This window comes from Leucopleurus acutus (genome assembly GCF_964270905.1).
Source record: "Leucopleurus acutus genome assembly, chromosome: 19".
NCBI lineage: Eukaryota > Metazoa > Chordata > Mammalia > Artiodactyla > Delphinidae > Leucopleurus > Leucopleurus acutus.
This window is the reverse complement of record NC_139161.1, coordinates 53265996-53283778: the sequence shown is the minus strand read 5'-3', so window position 1 is coordinate 53283778 and position 17783 is coordinate 53265996. Positions and strand designations below refer to the sequence as shown.

The window sequence follows — 17783 nt, the reverse complement described above, 5'->3', positions numbered from 1 at the left end:
GCGTTAGGTAGTTTTTGGTAATAACTCTCTCAGGAATATCTACAAATGGCAGCTGAATCAAAGTTCCAGGGCATGAAGGAAATGTGAACTGGGGCTGTTCAGTGTGAAAGAAAGAGGGTCCACTTGGTTGAAAATTGAGTCTAAATCATCTGTGTTGAAAGAAACCCATGAGCATCTGGTAAAATCCCAACATTTCACCAAAATGTACCCCTGTTCATTTACTTGAAAGATAAGTATAGGATCTATTCTCTCCTAGAAGTTTATATTCAGATCACTGACCACTAATGGGCAATATATTGATTTTGAGTTTGGCAGTACCGACTGTACTTACTTGTACCCCCTTGGAGTTCTTTAGAACCAGTATTTTATAATAGCCTGTTTTATTGAGTTTATACCCTTTCATGCATTCATTCACTCATTTCTTTTCAACACACGTTGATCACTTACTATATGCCAAGTACTGTTGTAGCTGCTAAAATGTCCACGTTAGCTACCACCAAGTAAAAATGCATTTGAAATCCTTACTACTGACGCTTAAAATACCAAGCAGTATTTGAATCTGAACAGTGAGGTGCTATCCAGTCAACCAAAAACAAAAATACGTACGTGTCGAGCACGTATTAAATGACATCTGTCCTGGGCAGATGGATAGCATGCTGGGGACACAGACATGGAAACACAGGATCTGTCCTCTCAAAGCATTTCAGACCATCAGGGAGGTAAACCCTGAACCCAATCAGTTGTTAATTTCCCCAAGTATTAAGTCAATTTCTCTAAGGCACATGTTCGATATGCAGGAGCCGCCCAGGAAAAGCGGTCCACAGACCGCCTTGGGCACGGGAGAGGTGGTGTCCCTGGGGGAGGGGACGGTTCTGAGCTGAGGCCCAGCGCCGGTGTCGGGGTGCCGGCGGCGTGGAAGGCGGCGGAGGGCTCCGAAGCGATGCGAACTGTCCCTGCCAAGGCGCGGAGGTGTGAGCGAGGGCGGCGTGTTGAGTGAGAGGCCAGGGTGGGAAAACCGGATCGTTTCTTTGGGAATGTGTCAGAATTCCACTTTTTTATTTTGCTTTGAAATGATTTCTGAAGTATCTGCCAGACCATGTTGCACGCAAGCCAACGAACATTTCAAAGCCAAACCCGACATTTTGAATGGCCTCTTCTACTTCTTTTCAGAAGAGTGGAGAAGGAGAAGTTGATGACGTCATTTCAGTATTGTCCTCAAACACCTTTCATCATCTGCGCTCACAACACACAACTGAAAGGCAGACACCCTGTGTGTTTGTGGACAGTGTGTGAGAGGCAGACACCCGGCGCTGGCCTGAACACACTCATGACACTCCGTGGCCATCAGGGTGCCTTTCTGTGGACTGCAGTTTTGTGGTCTCCTTAAGCCCCTTACACACTGACCACCTTCAGAGGAAGAGAGAAGGCGGCAAGGACTTCTACCTGGATTGCCGGGCTCCTGGGTTGCCTTATCCTTGAAAGGGCCTTGGGCCACATGTCGTAGGCCACCCCTGCAGGCCGGTCCTTCAGATGAGCCGGTTCCCAACCTTTGGGCTCTACCGCCCTGAATCCTGGGGCCTCAGATACTTCTGTTCATTCTTCTTGCCAATAGAATCCTTGCTCAACAGTTTTTAGGCGGACCGTATTCTAGAACGTATGGCTGGGAATCTTGCCCATTTGTTTGTTTTTTGAGAAGGAGGATCTTTTCTTTATTTTTGGCTGCATTGGGCTGTGTTGCTGCGCACGGGCTTTCTCTAGTTGCGGCGAGCGGGGGCTACTCTTCGCTGCGGTGCACAGGCTTCTCACTGCGGTGGCTTCTCTTGTTGCGGAGCACGGGCAGTAGTTGCAACAACTCCAAGTAGTCTTAGTAGTTGTGGCTCGCGGGCTCTAGAGCGCAGGCTCAGTAGTTGTGGCGCACGGGCTTAGTTGCTCTGCGGCATGTGGGATCTACCCAGACCAGGGCTCGAACCCATGTCCCCTGCTTTGGCAGGCAGATTCTTAACTACTGTGCCACCAGGGAAGTCCCGCCCGTTTTTGTTTTTTGTTTTTCAGTCGGCTCATTGGTGACCTCATTGACCCTGGGCACCTGTCAGAGCTGCATAGGGGCTTGGAGGGCACCTGTGACCACCCCATGTGTTCACGTAGGAACCCATGGTTTCCTGCCTCACTGACAGTTGGCACTACTGAGATGGCGCCTTCTATCTGTGAAGGTCAAGTTTTATGGCTCCTCAGATGATACGCTGTCCTTAGAAGGATGTCTTGGTCGTGAAGAATGTTAGAGAACAGTCCTGGGTGGAGGGGGCATCGTTGCAGGGGTCCCCAAGACGGCGGGAAGGGCACCTTCACTCCACAGAGTGAAGAGGCCTATGGTGAGACTGTGCCTTGGGTGTGTGAGCTCTGCATCCCGACCGGTCCTGGGTATTTCCTACATTGAACTGCAAGCCCGCTGCTGCTTTGGGGAAGGGGCCCTTTTCCATGACCCAGTGCAGAGTGGCTTCCAAGTCTTTGTGGTCCTTACCCCACCCATCCTGGTGATGCCCGTGGGCTCACAACTCTCCTTCGACTAACGAGAAGCTAGCAGCTGACCAGGGTGCTGGATAGTTTCCACCCCATCCCTGCAGCCACGCATCTCACTGCAGCGATAATTCATTCAATTCACGCCCCAGAGCTGAACGAGGAGGCCGTTGGGGCGCTCTGGGTAGAAGACGCACATCCCTTCTGATAGAGCAGATATGACGTACATTTTATTGAAGAGCTCTTAATCTGTCATTTGTTAATAAGTGTATTTTTCTGTTTGTGCATATAGGCACGCACGCTGTTGGAGAATTTTGCATGAGCGTAAATTTCAAAATCCGTTTTCCTGGTAGATTCTCTGAAGAGTGACGTAGAGAAGATTTTCAAGAACGGTGTGGGAGCCGTATGTGGGTCTCCCTGAGTGGTCATGCCTGAGGGCAGGTGGCTGGCCACATACCCCTTGGAGGCCCCTTTCTCCTGCGTGTTGGTGGCGTGCATTGGTGGGGGGATGTGGACAGCACTCGAGGCTTCAGGGGTCACGGACGGGGCAGGCCAGAGGGCCTTCTGTCCAAAGGTTGAGGACCGTGAGTGCCACGTTTGTAGCGAAGCCAGTCTCCAGTAGGTGACAACAGCAACCAGTGTCAATTGAGAACATGCCGTGGGCCAGGTCATGCTCGGCACTAAACGTTTTTACCTTGTTGCGTCTCCATGACAACTCGGGGAGCTCAGGGTTAGCATTCTCCTGATTCCAGGCTCAGAGAATTGGGTTCCTTCCGCAAGCGACAGAGCTGCGATTTGAACGCAAGCCATCTGGCGTCTCAGCCCACGTGCAGCTCTGGCTGTTACATTCTGCGGCCTCCCAAGGAGGGAAAGCGTGTGTTCACGCACACGCGTGTACACACTCGTCTTCCATGCCTTTGCTGCACCACTGGGAAGTGACACGCACGGTGCTGGGGGGTAATGGAACAGAGAGCTTACGATCACTTAGCGGTGATGACTTGAAAGCAGGGGTGACCGTCACATCACAGTAGGGCTCGTTTTTCTGCCTCGATGCTGGGGACAGGCTTCACAGCCAAACTGAGGAACCAGGACATACGTTCTGGTTCTCTGGTAAAAGACTCGGCTCTTCAAGCTAAAGGACCACGTCTGCTGCTCTCCTCAGCCCTTATTTTTCTTTCCTGCCACGGCTCTTAGCAGTCGTCTTCCTTCTGCCCTCCCCACTGAGGCTCTTGGTTATATATAGTCCCTGTCACCTTGGGGGCCAAAGGAATGCTGAGACTAGGCAGGGGGCCGATACGGCCTCCAAGACACAGAGTGACTCTCCACCCAGAGCCCCAGGAACAGTGCTAGCCATCCCCACGTCAGCCAAAATGGATTGAACTGGCTCCTCCCAAACTTTGGGTGACATCTTGTGTCTACTCTGTCATCCGATTCCTACCACCACCCCCTGGCTTCCTCTCGACTTCAGCCCCCAGCTGGTGGCCAGCACTCTGTAAAGTGAGAGGGCCCCTGGTCAAGGCAACAGCCCTCTGTTTAAGAAGCACACTTTCCACTGGGGCGTGGAATTGTCAAAACCGGCCCCCCGAGGACGTGTGGCCGCCCAAGCAGCAGTGCGCTGCCTCGTCACCTGGACCGCACTTCCCCGCAGACCGAGCAGTGACGGAGCACACTGGCCGGGTCCCCCTGCCCTGGCAAGTCCTTCCTCTCCAGCTCGCCTTTTCTACACTCCACAATAAGTCCCCTTTCTGTTTCCACTTGTCATTACATCACCCTTCATTCCAGCAAACTCTCGTCATGTGTTATTTCTAAGCTTACATATTATTAACATTCAAGGGTAGCAGTTTCCTGATGCCATGTAGGAAAGCACCTTAATCTCACCCGCAGTGTGTTTCCAGATCCCACCGTGGATGGCCGGTTTCTGGAAGGTATCAGTACCCCCTCCCCCACGTGCTCCTGGAAGCTGAGGGAGAGGAGAGTGTGCCTTTGCGCCCCCCCCCCCCCTTAGCCTATAGGATAGGAAGAGATGGGCTGTGTTCCTCTTTCTAGCACTTAACCCCTTCTAGCTTTGGGGTTTTGTCTGTCTTCACCTGCTGCGCCCCCGACACACACACACACACACACACACACACACACACACACACACTCACTCACTCACTCACTCACTCACTCACTCACTCACTCACTCACTCTCACAGATAGCAACTCAGTGAAGGCAGGAACGTCTGTCTGTCTTGTCCATTGCTGTATCCCCAGTGCCTGGTACCCTGCACATGTTCTATCAATGTTTGTTAAATAAATCGGAAGCCGAGAGAGAGAGAACCCAGAGGGCATCGGCGTTGTTTCTGCTTTCCTCGCCAAATCGGGAGTAGGGACCATCTGTTTCATTTGCGGATTAAACACTGACGGAGCCGGCTCCATGTGTAACGTGTGTAAAGGGTACGCGTGCCCAGCAGCAGTAATAGTGGCACAGGTGGCTCTTGTTAGGACTGTGGTGGCAGGAACAATGTGTGCTCGCCTGGGACCTGCTGGATCTAGACGGCCCATGGGCCCTACACGGTGTGTCTGGGGAGGAGGGGTCCCCAAGGGGGAGGCTCTGAACACCTAGTTCACCCCATCCACGGTGTCCTCGTTAGCCTTGTTTACAGCGGGGCCTCTCCTGCCCTGCCCTTTGCTCTAAATACCTCTTGCCCGAGAACTTGAGGGCAGCTTTTCTTCACGTTGATTCCTCGGGACATCTCTAGCGAATCAGAGGATACTTGCAAGGTGATAGGATATGTGACTGTGAAAGGGGAAGAGTTTGGTCTCTTCATGGTGACAGCTGTCTCAGGTGGGACCTCAGCCCATTCAGAGTAAGATGCTAGATGCAGCACAAGACGGCAGGCTCCCGGGAGCTATGCCTCTGCACCGTCCTTCCAGCGCTCAGCCAGTAAGGCGAAATTGTTCTCGTGTGACTGATACTTTTACAAATAATTAGAGACGAATAGTTGTTCTTGCTGATGGTGTCTTTACTGAAGGATCTTGGTTACAAGTAAGGGGAAATGACTCTGGCTCCTTTAGGTTAAAGAACATGTAATTTATTTGAACGACGTTGGGTTACTTGCAAGAATCTAAGGGATGGTGTGGCCAACCAAGTCTCAGGAAGGGCCAGAAGATGGGCAGGCCTGGGACCTTCCAGCCGGAGTTGGTAGAGTACCCCTCCGGAGCGTCCCCTTGACGGTGGCTGAACCCCAACTCTGTCAGTCCAAAGTCACAAAATTCCTGGAGAAGAAAGCCTGGTTCGCCTCACTGGCTCCACCGCTAGACCCACCAGCTGTGTCTGTAGGAGCAAGTTGAACGGACATGGCCGCTGCTTCCTCCCCTGCCAATAATATGTTCCTTTGAGGTCTGAGACGCAGACCCTCAGTTCAGATCTGCCACCGAGTAGCCTTTGCATCTTGGCCAAATGATTTGCTTTAAACAAAGCACAGCAGATGGGTAAGCATTTGATGTATTGAGAAAGCGTCCTCCTGATGGCCGCGCCTCCCTGCGTTTCTCTACCTGAGTTAGGACGTCAGCAGCAGCGCCTTCCTGTCACCTTGCCCGTTGTCCCTAATTGATGCCAGGCGGTGCTTCCCAGTCCGTAGGGCCCAAACGAAGGGGTTTGCAATGGAGAATCCATAGCCTGACTGGAGCCATCCGGAAACCTTCTGATCCTTCATCGAGAGGGAATTGTCAGAACAAGGTGTCCATAACGGAGCTCCCGACCGTGTTTTCAGAGACACTTGAGTTTCTGCCAGACTCTCTCCGGATTCACATTCCCAGGGGTACCAGTGCAGCACAGTGAGAGGGCGTTGCTTAGCGAATGTCGGTGCGCCGGAGAATTGGCATTAAGTGATTGACTCGACAACTCACAATCTGCTGATATGAAGGGTTATCTGCTTACAGGTGAATCCTGTTGAATTATGGCCGGGCAATTGCCGGGCTGAACTTATCTCAGGGACGGGAAATGAGTAACGCTTATAAGAACAAAGATGGGACCTAGAAACTAGTCAGCACTTTCTGTGCAGGAAGCAACAGTAATGGCTGAGTTTCTACACAGCCCCTCCAGGGACGGTGTCTTCTGCGGGGGGGTTTAGTTTTGTTTTGGGGAGGCAGGGGTGGGTCGATTTTCTGCCTTTCTCATGAGACCGGGAGACCCGTAAAGAGACGACGTGTATCTTTGCCCTGTCGGACCTGACCCGCAAGGAGGACTCGGTAGATTGTGTTGAGTTTGGTTCTGGTGTGGGTAAATCTAACTCGCTTGGGCAGTGCCCTCGGCTAGGGCACTTGACGAGCAAGTCTGACCCCTCCGTTGGGACCTGATTTGCCCCGGGCCAGGGAGATGAGCTCTCAGGTCCTCATGCTGGGTGTCCATGAGCCGAGTGTCAGCCTCACCACTCCCATGGCTGTGACAGGGCCACCAGGCACCCAGCAAGGCCCTCATTCCTGGAGCCCAGACCCCGTGAGCCCGCCTTTCACTGGGCCTCCATCCGGCTCCTCTGCCCTGTCTCTTGCAGTCCTAATTCTTTTTAATTTCCTGTTTCTAGGCAAGTCCTTTTTCCCTCCTCCCCACACCTCCTCTCGGGTCACCCTCCCTGCTTCCTGCTGAGAACCACGCTGCCTCTGGCCCCCAGATGTGTCTCTGCACCGCTCTCCTCTCCCCAGTCAGCTTCCTACTCTTCAGAGTTGCTTCTTGTCGAGTTTTTCTATTTATACAAAGCAGGACCTCCTGTCCGCATTGAAATGGGGTGCCCATCCGGGGCCTGGGCCCTCAGAGGACAGGGGTGAGATGCCAGCGCCAGGAGGGTGCCTCTCCCCTTCCCACGTCACCCCAGCACAAATCCAGCCCAGGCACACTCAGGGGTACCAGGTTCATCCCTCCAAAAACTCATTTCGGAGAAGACCCCAGCTCTCACCCTCAGGAAGCTGGTACTTTCCAGAATGGAGGCAGTGTCAGCACCCGTGTGCGCCAGGCCCTTGGCCGGGGAACGTCACGTAACCCTCCCGCAGCCTGGGGACACGTGTGTCGGCCCTGTGGACGTGGAACACGGAGGCATCGAGCGGCCGGCTCGCACGGGCCAGCAAGGGGCCGGGCTGGGGTCGGCAAGTCCTCCCTGTGCCCGGCGCTGTGTGCGTAGGCTGTGACCTTGTCGAAAGGCAGAGACACAAACGCCGTCACAGACACATTCCGTCGGCGTGACATAAAGCCCTGGGAAAGTTAAGATCTGTGCAATTCCAGTTTTCTTTGTTTTCAGTCAGAACCCAAACATAGGCACATCCTAGGCATGTTCTTTGCCCTCTGATGGATTTCTCTGAGGGGCTGTGCCGTCACGGCTGGCTCACAAGCCCTGGCATTCCCCCTCGCGCGGCAGGACCTCCGAGGGCCCCCGGGTTGCCTCCTCCCACCTGATGCTCCATCCCAGCCGGTCCTGCGGCTCCTCCCGCCCTCACGGGCTCTCATTCACCCCTGAGCCCCGACTTTCTCACGCAGAGACTGGGGGAAATTCTTGTTCTACCAGCTGACTGCCCGACGGTGAGAAGAATATTGGGATCTGAGCACGTGTGCCCTGTGGCAGAACGGGAGCTCTGACGTTTGTACTTCGTGCCATGCTGTCATTTTCATCATCGTTATCATTCGTGCCACCCCAGCGAGAGTGCCCAGGCTCCCCGGCCCCCGAGTCCCGCTCTGCCCATCCCCGCGCGTGGCGGGATGTCTCCCGATGTCGGGCACGTCTCTGGAGCTCCCTTGGGCCCCTGCACACCGTCTGGGTCCCCCTTTGGGTGTGCTTTCACCGTCTCCCTCTGCTGCCGGCAGCCCTGTCCTCAGCGCACACCCTTGCCCTGCCCTTCCTCCAAGGCCTTTCACATTTCACTTTCCCGTGGCTTCTCTCGCCTGGTGCCCACAGCCAGTGTTTCGCCCGGCACAGCCGCCCTTCCTGTGGCTAATAACCGACACGGATGCTGCCAGATACTCGCGTCCCACCTTTCCTGGATGCCCCCGTCATCGCCCCCGGGCCTCGGCTAGAATTGGGCTGGTTCTCAACTAAATGCCACCCAGGCGTTCCCCTGTTTCTGCCCCTCTTCCTTCTCTTCTGGAACGAATGGCTTTTTATTTCTGTTGTTAAGCCAGGGGGCCGGCTTGCTCATCGGACGCGCGCAAGGCACCGGTTGGGGGCCGTGGGTTGTACAAGGAGTCAAGATCACTGTCATCACAGCCGCCATTTATGGAGCGCCAGTTATGATCTAGAAGTTTTATATCCTTCATTTTATTGAATCCTCGCAGCAAGCTTAGGAATTTGATATTTTTAGGCTTGTTCTACAGATGGTGGAACCGAACTCAGAGTTAAGGCACTTTCCCGACATTTCATAGCTAGAAAGTGGACATGTTTGAAGTCAGGTCTCCCTGAGTCCCCAAACCAGTGCCCCTTCCGCCACATCAGACCGCACGGTGCCTGCTTTTGGAGATCCTGTGACCTAAGGAAAGAAGCGTGAATAAGTAAGATAAGAATTGAAAGATGGAGGCCAGTCATTGGAGAGCAGTGGCCTGGCTGTGAGCGCCTCTCTGACCCCAGGGAGGCGAGGTCTCTGTGGGTGGAGAGGTCTCTGTGGAGGAGGTGGACGCTGCCCTGGGGTGGGGTGCGAAAGGGATGAGGGTGCAAGCAGAGGGGGCAGGAGGATGGGTGGAAGGTCTGTTGAGGGGATGGGGGAGCCCGCTGGAGCCGCAGAGGAAGGTTTACCTGCCAGCGGAGAGAGGAGAGCCTGGCGGGATGGGCTGAGTGCCAGATAAGAAAAGAACCAGATTCAGCAAATCAGAGATGACTTTTGCACAGTATTTTGATGAAAGCACAGTTTGGGGAAAATTCAAATGTAGAACTGTGGTGTGAAATAGATTCACGAGCAGGGAGACAACAGAGGCTGGTCTCTGCACCGTGTCTGTGCAAACGCAGGCCCCCAGCCCGGCCGAGTCGCCAGGTGGGCTGGAGGAAGGCGGCCCGTGCCCGCGCCCCGAACACAGCTCCCGAGTGGGCAGGTGTGGGCCGAGGGGGGAGCTCAAGGGGAACTGCCATTCTTCAGCCCTTCAGTTAGAAAGTCAGAATGTCAATATGTTCACCGTCTCTGCACGGCCTCTACTCTTTTCTCAGCATATTTGCCTAGTAAGGGGATTAAAGGGAACATTTACATGAACTTTTGAAAGCCAATATTCCAGTTTTGTCTCTTCTTCTGCGATTCCCTCCCTCAGCTCAGGAGCCTGCTGCAGAAAGATCTGTGTGATCAGTGAGAACCCGGTCAATACCTACGCAAATGCCACGTATTGATGGGCACAGCCGGCGAAAACAGCTCCGGGGGCCGTTCCTAAATGTCCTCTGTGGGTCCTCAGAGGCTGCGTGAGAGCTGTTTGTGGGCCCTGATCCTTCCAGTGTGAAGAACAAAGCAGACAATAGGAGGATATACAGTTTGGTTCCAAACAGCCAACCACAGCTGGCAGCCAGTATGGCTTTCCTTGTGATGAGCAAAAACCGGATAAAAAGGCTTCCATAAAACTGGCCTTTGTATCCCCCTCCCTCCCGCCACCTCGCCCCTCCCTCCCCCACTCCTCTCCCCTCCCTCTCCCCTCCTCCCCCCCATCATCAGTGAGCATTAGGAGCCGTTACCCACGCTCCACTGTGGCAGGGGTGTTGGCATCACAGCCTCCGTAATTTGCTGGTTTCCAGTGTTTCACTGGAAAAAATATGGACCATGAATCCCGACGGACAATCTTCAGCAAACACAACACTGTCCCTGAGAGACCGTGTTTCACATCCTTTCCCCGTTTGCTAAGGAGTTTTTCTTACATCTTTTGGTAATTGCCATGAGCTGGACTTGTAAATATTATAAGTGGTTGAGTAATACTCATCTGGTAAACTGACCAAAGGAAACGGACGGTTTTTTTCCACTCTTGGAAGTCTGGCATCCCAGGCCTGTCCCTGAAAGGGGCACTTGGGGATTGGAAGGGAAAATGTGCCCTGCCAGGTGCCAGCAGGCCCCACGCAGAGCTGAGTGATGTGTGCAGGAAGGCTGCCGGCGTCCGCAGCCTCGCCCGGTGTTTGTGTGCTGGGTTTGGGGGCAAAGAGCATTCATTGTTTCAGAAGTTGGTAGGTTCCCAGAAGTTCCACTGTCTTTCCTGGGTCTGAAATGTCCAACATTTCCTTAGCCGGGGGCGGGGGCGGGGGATGGATGACTAGACCCCCTGAGGTTTAAGCCCCACTCTGAGGCAAGAGAAAGAAGTTCTCTCTGTCACGTGACGGGATGCTTTTCCTGTTCCTCCCATGGGCAGTGGCCATCGGTGGCTTGGTCTCCCTCGTCCTCCAAGCTGGAACCACCTTCCTATATCTGAAGTGTTGGGGGCTCTTCCCTGCCTCTGTCTTTAAGGAATAGCAACCCCTCTGTGTTTTGCGTGGTGGTGGTGTGGTGGATTTTCTGATGATGCCTTTTGGTGATACCTGCTGAAGTTTCTGTAGATGAAACTTGTGGGGGTTGCTTCCAAAACATACACCAGGGACAGGGAGCGGGTGAGGGTATAGATGAAACCAGATCGGCCACGAACCGACCCCTGTTAAAGCTGAGTGGTGAGAGTTCATCACAGCTCCTTAGACTCTCCCGTCTGCTCTTGTATTTGTTTCAATTTTCCCACTATAAAAAGTTGCCCAAAGGAAGAAGGAAAGAAATGGGAAAAGGAAAAAAAAAAAAAGAGAAGAAACTCTTTATCTCAGTTTTCCAGCCCAAAGACACCTGGGCCTCCCCCCACCCCCGGATAAACCCCATGCTGTGCCGGGAATCAGGATCCCCACCCCCACCCCGAGACAGGCCCCAGGGGTAAGAAGGGGTAAGAGCCTGGCCCGAGGGCTCCACCCCACCTGGATTCCAATCCCAGCGCTTCCTCTCACCAGCTGTGGGGCATTAAGTAAGAGAGTTAGTTTTCTAGAACTTCAGTTTCCTCATAAAAAAACAGACAAGAATTAACCTGTTGCTGAGACTCGAGCAAGGCAACCTGGCCCGCTTTGAACCGTCCACGCACGCCGTGGCTCAGCTCTCCCTGGCTTTGAAAAGACCCTTGGTTTCTCTTTCCGAAGCATCCTTCAGAGGGGAGAGGCTCCATGCAAGGAAGGTGCTAGAGCTGTGTGACATTCCAGAAAAGCCCAAGTTCTACTCTTCGACCCAAAAGAATCCACAGGGCTGCAGCTGGCTTTGGCTCATCCCTGTCACCTGCCTCCTCAGAATAACTTCCTCCGCTGACCCTGCGCGCAGCCCGCTTTACTTAAACCTGCTGGAAACCTCCTACCCAGAGGACCCCTGTTTGCTGCGAAAGGGTTTGAAACGTCAGTCTTATTTCTCGTTGATCTCAAAGTCCCGCTTTTCATCTTTGGACAAGAAACCAAGTTTATCACATATTATCAAGTTACGGTCTCTGGTGTCAGCAGGTGAAGGGCGTTTCATGTTTCACAGGTCTTGTGGACCCCGTCGTACCTTTCCTGTGGCACCATTTGTAGAACTCACGGTTTCCGTGGTAGAATAATCAGCGGCTGAAAGAGGAATCGCCGTATTGACGATGGTTCCCATAGGGCCGCCACTCTGCCCACGCGGCGCTGTGAACCGTCTCCGAGGTGCCGGAGCTTTTCCCCATCCCCCTGCGGTCTCTGCGGGGTTTGTAATTGGGATTGACCATCTTTCTCTTGGACTCAACGCATTTTCCTAGCTCCTCTTGGACTCTTTTGGGATTGACCATCTTTCTCTTGGACTCAGCGCATTTTCCTAGCTCCTCTTGGACTCTTTTGGGATTGACCATCTTTCTCTTGGACTCAGCGCATTTTCCTAGCTCCGCTCTCCCCGTTGCTTTACCTCTTCTGTGTCCTCCTCTTTGGTGCCTGATGTCCCTTCCAGATACTCAATGCATGTATTCGTTTATAGCAAAAAGAATGTCTCGTGCCTCTTCCGTGTGCCAGGCCCTGCCCCAGGCACAGGGGACGTGGCGGTGAACACAGTCCCTGCCGTAGACGCTCACGTGCCGGTGGCGGATGTAGATAGTAACTGACTGAGGACCCAAATCGTGGTTGAAGAAGGGTCACTGCAGAGACAGAAGGAACACGGTCCATTGCAGGTCACGAAGGAGTTCCTGGAGGATGGGAAACTGATGCTGAGTTTTGGAGGATGAACAGGGATTAGACTGAGAGGGGCAGGAAAGACAGCACGGGTCCAGGCCGGGAGGCAGGAGGGTGCAGGGCACGTTGGAAGAACCGAAGTCAGGATGGCCCGAGCACAGAATACCATGTGGCTTCACGGGTCGCAGGGGGCAGATGACGCGGGGCCTTCAAATGCCATGAGGAGTGGGGATTCTAAGCCGTTGGACCGTTTTGAGCCAGGAAGCAACCTGATCTGATTTCCATTCCAGCTCAATTGTGGGGAAAGGATTGGGTAAAGGGAGTGGCTGGTCAGTCCTTGCAGTGACCCAAGCAGGAGATGGTGGTGACTATGATGCCTGAGGCTGCTTCCATCGGACCATGCGTAGAAACTCAAACCCGATGTATGGTTTCTCCTTCCCAGCCAGTTACCGCTCTTGATTTCTTTGTCCTGCTTTTCTCATAATCGCCCTGATTTGAAAATTCAGGGCCACTCATATGGGCCTCCCCTTGGGCCATCGCAGCCTTGGTCCAGAACCCGGGCCGCACAGGCAGCCTCTCAGCCCCACGCGCCCTCCCAGCCCCAATCCTGGCTGAGCGTCGGCGGCAGGACTTCTTCCTGAGCGCCCACTCAGCCCGTCTTCTCCCCTTTCCTCAGAAACACAGTCCTCCCCCTTGGCTTTAGGATAAGCCTGGGCTCCGGAGGGCCAGCAGTGGCCCCTGACGCTTCACCTCGGTCTGTCTGCTTCCCTCGTTTTCACTGTTTTTTAAGGAAAAAGGTTGCACAATATAAACCTTTCCCCCGGCCAAGAAGCGGTGGGATTCCTGCCCAGGTGGAGCCTTCGGTCAGCCTGGAGATGTTTCTGGAGGCAGAAATGAATGAAAAGATGTGTTCTTCTGCTCTGGCAAGAAGGTGGACTGAGAGAATGTTCACTCAACAGCCACACACACCCCCACCGCCTTACTACAAGCATCTTGAAATGCTAGATGAAATATTACAACACCCCCCCCCCAGAGTGTTAACGGATGGCTGAATTTACAAGGAAGAAAGGAAATCCCAGATGAAAGAAATGGAGGGAGAGCCAGAGACCAGCACCTAAGTGAGACCATCCGTGGCCACAGTGACATAGAACAGGGTCGGCAGATTCTGTGAGAGGCCAGCCAGTGAATGCGTTAGGCTTTGCAGACCCCAGACAGTGTGACACATCTCCTTTTTCTTTTTTGACAACCCGGTAAAAATTAAAATACCACTCTTAGCTCATGGGTTATATAAAGCAGACCACAAGGGACTTCCCTGGTGGCGCAGTGCTTAAGAATCCGCCTGCCAATGCAGGGGACGTGGGTTTGAGCCCTGGTCCGGGAAGATCCCATGTGCCGTGGAGCCCGTGCGCCACAACTACTGAGCCTGCGTGCCACAACTACTGAAGCCTGCACGCCTAGAGCCCGTGCTCTGCAACAAGAGAAGCCACTGCATATGAGAAGCCTGAGCACTGTGATGAAGAGTAGCCCCCGCTCGCTGCAACTAGAGAAGGCCCACGTGCAGCAACGAAGACCCAATGTAGCCCAAAATAAATATTTTTAAGAAAGAGGCACACTTGTGGCAAAGCTAGAGGAAAAAAATGGATGCATGAACAGGTGGTGTGAGAAATAAAAAGGACTGAGATACAGCATACTGTTTAAATTATAGGAGAATATAATGAACAATCTTATACCAGTACTTTTGGACACGCAGAAAAAAATGGGCAATTTCCCAGAAAAATATAATTTAACAAAACTGACTCAAGAAGAAGGGGAAGCAGAATTCCCAACGTGGGGAGCTGTCCAAGTGTGGCGTGAGTGTCGAAAACACCTTGAGCGGCTGTTCACTCATTCATTCAACGATTGTGTCTTAAGTCTCCACACCAGGCACTGTTGCAGAAAGCTGGCGATGCAGCCGTAAATAAAATCATCAGAACTCCACACGCTATGTCCATTCTGTCCAGCAGAACTTTCTGTGAAGGTGGAGATGTTCTCTGGTGTCTGTCTGATAGGGTAGCCATTGGCCACATGTGGCTCTTAAGCTCTGGAAGCCTGACGTGGCCAGTGGTTATCTGGTAGCCAATAAGATCGATAACGTGTTAACGGCTTCCTATAAGAGAATAAGCTGCTGAACTCTGGGGACCCTGAGCTTTCCCGAAACAGCTCCTCAGTCTGAGGTGGGCAGTCCTGGGGGCCGAACAGCCACGTGACCCTGACTCCCCTGCTACTCGTAGAGCATTTTCACGTGCTTCACCTCATCTCCTCACTCCCCTCTCGGGGCCTTCATTTAGCGAGCGCTTGCGCCATCGTGGCCGGGCCCTGTGTCTGATACGCCACCACAGTGCTGGCCTCCGGGGTGGAGGAGGCACTCATCGCCCACCAGGGAAGTCAGCGTGGAAGGCAGTGAGCGCGTCGGGGGAAGGGGCCGAGTCCTCCTGGGCCCTCCCTCTTCATCAGCGTTGCAGGGATGGGCGTGGTGAGTCCAGCCGCGTCAGCTGGGGGAGACGGGGCGGGCTTGGCGGGCAGAGCTGGACACAGGGAGCAGACTGGCCGGGAGGCCCGATGCTCTCCTTTGTGGTCCGCAGACAAGAAGTTGAGGAAGTGAAACTAGAAAGTGTTAATACAAAAAAACTTAAAGAAAAAGTCTGTCTCTCAGAATTTTTTTACAGAGGGGTGCCAAGTATTGGGCTCAAGAAGGAAAGCTAAAGCCATGTGGATAGGGGAGAAAATGGATTCTAGAATCAGTATTTCTTCATAGACACCAAGCCCTTTGCTTTATCAAGGCCTCATCAATGCAAACAGAAAACGGGGCCGAGCTGTGCACAGAAGCCGGAGCGGGGGGCTGAAAGGGGAGGCCCCAGCAGGTCAGGAACGCGGGCACTCTTCCGGCACAGCTCTCGAGGTGGCGAGACGGCAACTCTCCGGTGTCCCTGGAGCCCCTCCCTTCCGCAGCCTCCAGCCTGCACAACCAGAGGCCGCGGACAGCCCCCCCACACCGGGGCTCCCTGGAGAACTGCAGCAGCCACTGTCTCTCAGAAGGTGTCTCACGGGATGGGTGATGCCCGTCTGGTGTGAGTCCTCACGGGGGGTCTTGTATGCTTCTGTTTTTCAGGGATGATAATGGTGATTCTGTTGCTGCTCGTGGCTATTGTGGTCGTTGCAGTCTGGCCTACTGACTAGTGGCCGTCAGGGGACCACAGCCGGGACACCTGCCAGTGATGGAGTGAAGTTCAGCATCCTCTTGCTGCCCGAAAGCCACTCAATAAACTCCCCCAAAGCTCTGACCTCCTGACGTGCGTTGCTTCAGCAAAGGCAGGTCGTGTGGCAGCTCCAGAGAGCTGCCGGGGTATTGGGCAGTGTGGCCCTCGTGGGTTCTGCCTTGGTCATTGGGCTGCTAGCCCAGGGTCCCTCAGTGGTCACTGCCCTGTGGCTGCTGATGGAGTCCGGCCACCCCACAGCGTGCTGGGCACCCTGGGGGGACGATGGCGAATTCCTACGCAGCTTGTGACCTCGAGTGTCTAGTCTGCTTGGGGAAGTCATGTGCCCATGTGGGAGACCAGTGAACAGACAAGGCCACGCGTGTCCGAGAGGGAGGAAGGAGTGACATGAGGAAGGAGACACGCGCAGGCACGTGTCTCCGGGCAACTGCCGCCCGCCTCACTGCCCGAGTCCCCCCACGAGGCTCGCCACTCCTCCTGGTGAAATAGCTCAGGACTCCACTTTAGGAACCACCTTCAGGCCTAGAAGCATGTTCTTGTTTCCTCCCTCGGTGTAGTAAACCCATCTTCCCAGGCTGAAACGTCCTGTACGCAGCCGGAATCAAGTCTGATGAATCTGATCGGGCAGGAAGGTACCGTTTAGGGTTCAGAGGAAGGTGTGATTGTGCAGGGAGGAGAACAGTACCTTGATTTGGCTCCTAAACTGGCCCTGACAACCTTGTGTGTGTGTGTGTACTGCACGCGTTGCACACGTGTGCACGTGCATGATGGCAAGGGCAGACACGTGGGCTAGGCCTGCGAAGGGTGCCGGGCCCGCGGGAGCGGCAGTGAGTCTGGGTTGGAAGGGGCAGAGGGCCAAGCTTCGTGCCCTCCCTCCTGGCCAAGCGGAAGGCGGGCTGGGCCGGCGGGCCATGCTTTGCGCTCTGTGGCTCCAGGCGAAAGAATTGGTGATGAAAAACTAGGGGCAGTTTCCAAGCACAAGATTTCCCTGGAAGAGGAGAGATCGGGCAGCTGGGAGGGGAGTCCTGGGGGGTCTCCTGTGGATTTCCTAGAGACTGTGGGCGGCTGCTGTCCAGAAGGCGTGACCTGACCCATCTCACCGCATCCTCCCTTCCCGGGGAGCCGAGATAGGCACCAGGAGGACCGCACTGCAGCCTGGCGACCCGGAGACTCCAGCGCACAGCGAAGACCGGGCTCCAGACCCCAGGCCTCCGTCAGGGGAGTCAAGGTTCTGTGCTTGGTCAGTTGTTAAGTCGCCGCAAAGGCTGGGTGACCCTATTCCCAGCAGCTCCCCGCTAGAGGGGCCAGGTCACTACCAGGCCACCTGGGCAGCCCCGCTGCCACCTGGTGTGTGTGTGGCGGTGACACGCGGCACTCTTCTGGGAGGTGGTCTAGCCCTGGACTCCGCTCCGGGCCAGCTGGGACGGCGCTGCAGTCACAGTTACCCAAATCCGAACAACCTCACTCCATCCCCAGCGTCGGTGCCTCCCTCCTGCTGCCCGTCCACGCAAGTGGGCTGGGGGCCCAGACCCGGGCTGCTGGGACAGCCACGCGGGCTGTGGCAGAAGAAAGGGGACTCTGGGAACACTCTGCCCAGAAGGGAAGCCGTCGCCTCTGCTCGCAGCTCCCTGGCTGGACTCACCTGATCTGCTCAGCGAGAGGACCGGGAGGCACGCAGAGGCAGAGAGCCTGAACTAGGCAGTGCGCCCGCTGACAGCCACGCCCCTCGCCAGCAGTGCGAGCGCGAGCCAGATACCCTTACCGCGCCTCCGTTTCCTCCTCTAGAAAACGGAGAGAACACAGCTTCCTGCCTCCGGGGCTGACTGCGAGGGTCGGGTGAGCCAGCACGTGGCAGCACGGA

General features: G+C 54.6%; 1 protein-coding gene across 2 annotated transcripts in view; it reads left to right on the top strand.

Moving 5' to 3' along the window:
- The window catches only part of STX8 (syntaxin 8), a 241486-nt gene extending 225505 nt beyond the window's left edge, over nucleotides 1–15981 (top strand). For both annotated transcript variants that reach the window (XM_082860318.1, XM_082860317.1), the window contains one exon: nucleotides 15817–15981. In XM_082860318.1, the coding sequence (XP_082716444.1) occupies nucleotides 15817–15884 (68 nt within the window). In that variant the 3' untranslated portion in view covers nucleotides 15885–15981. The remainder of the gene's footprint in view (nucleotides 1–15816) is intronic.
- Nucleotides 15982–17783: the final 1802 nt, after the last annotated feature.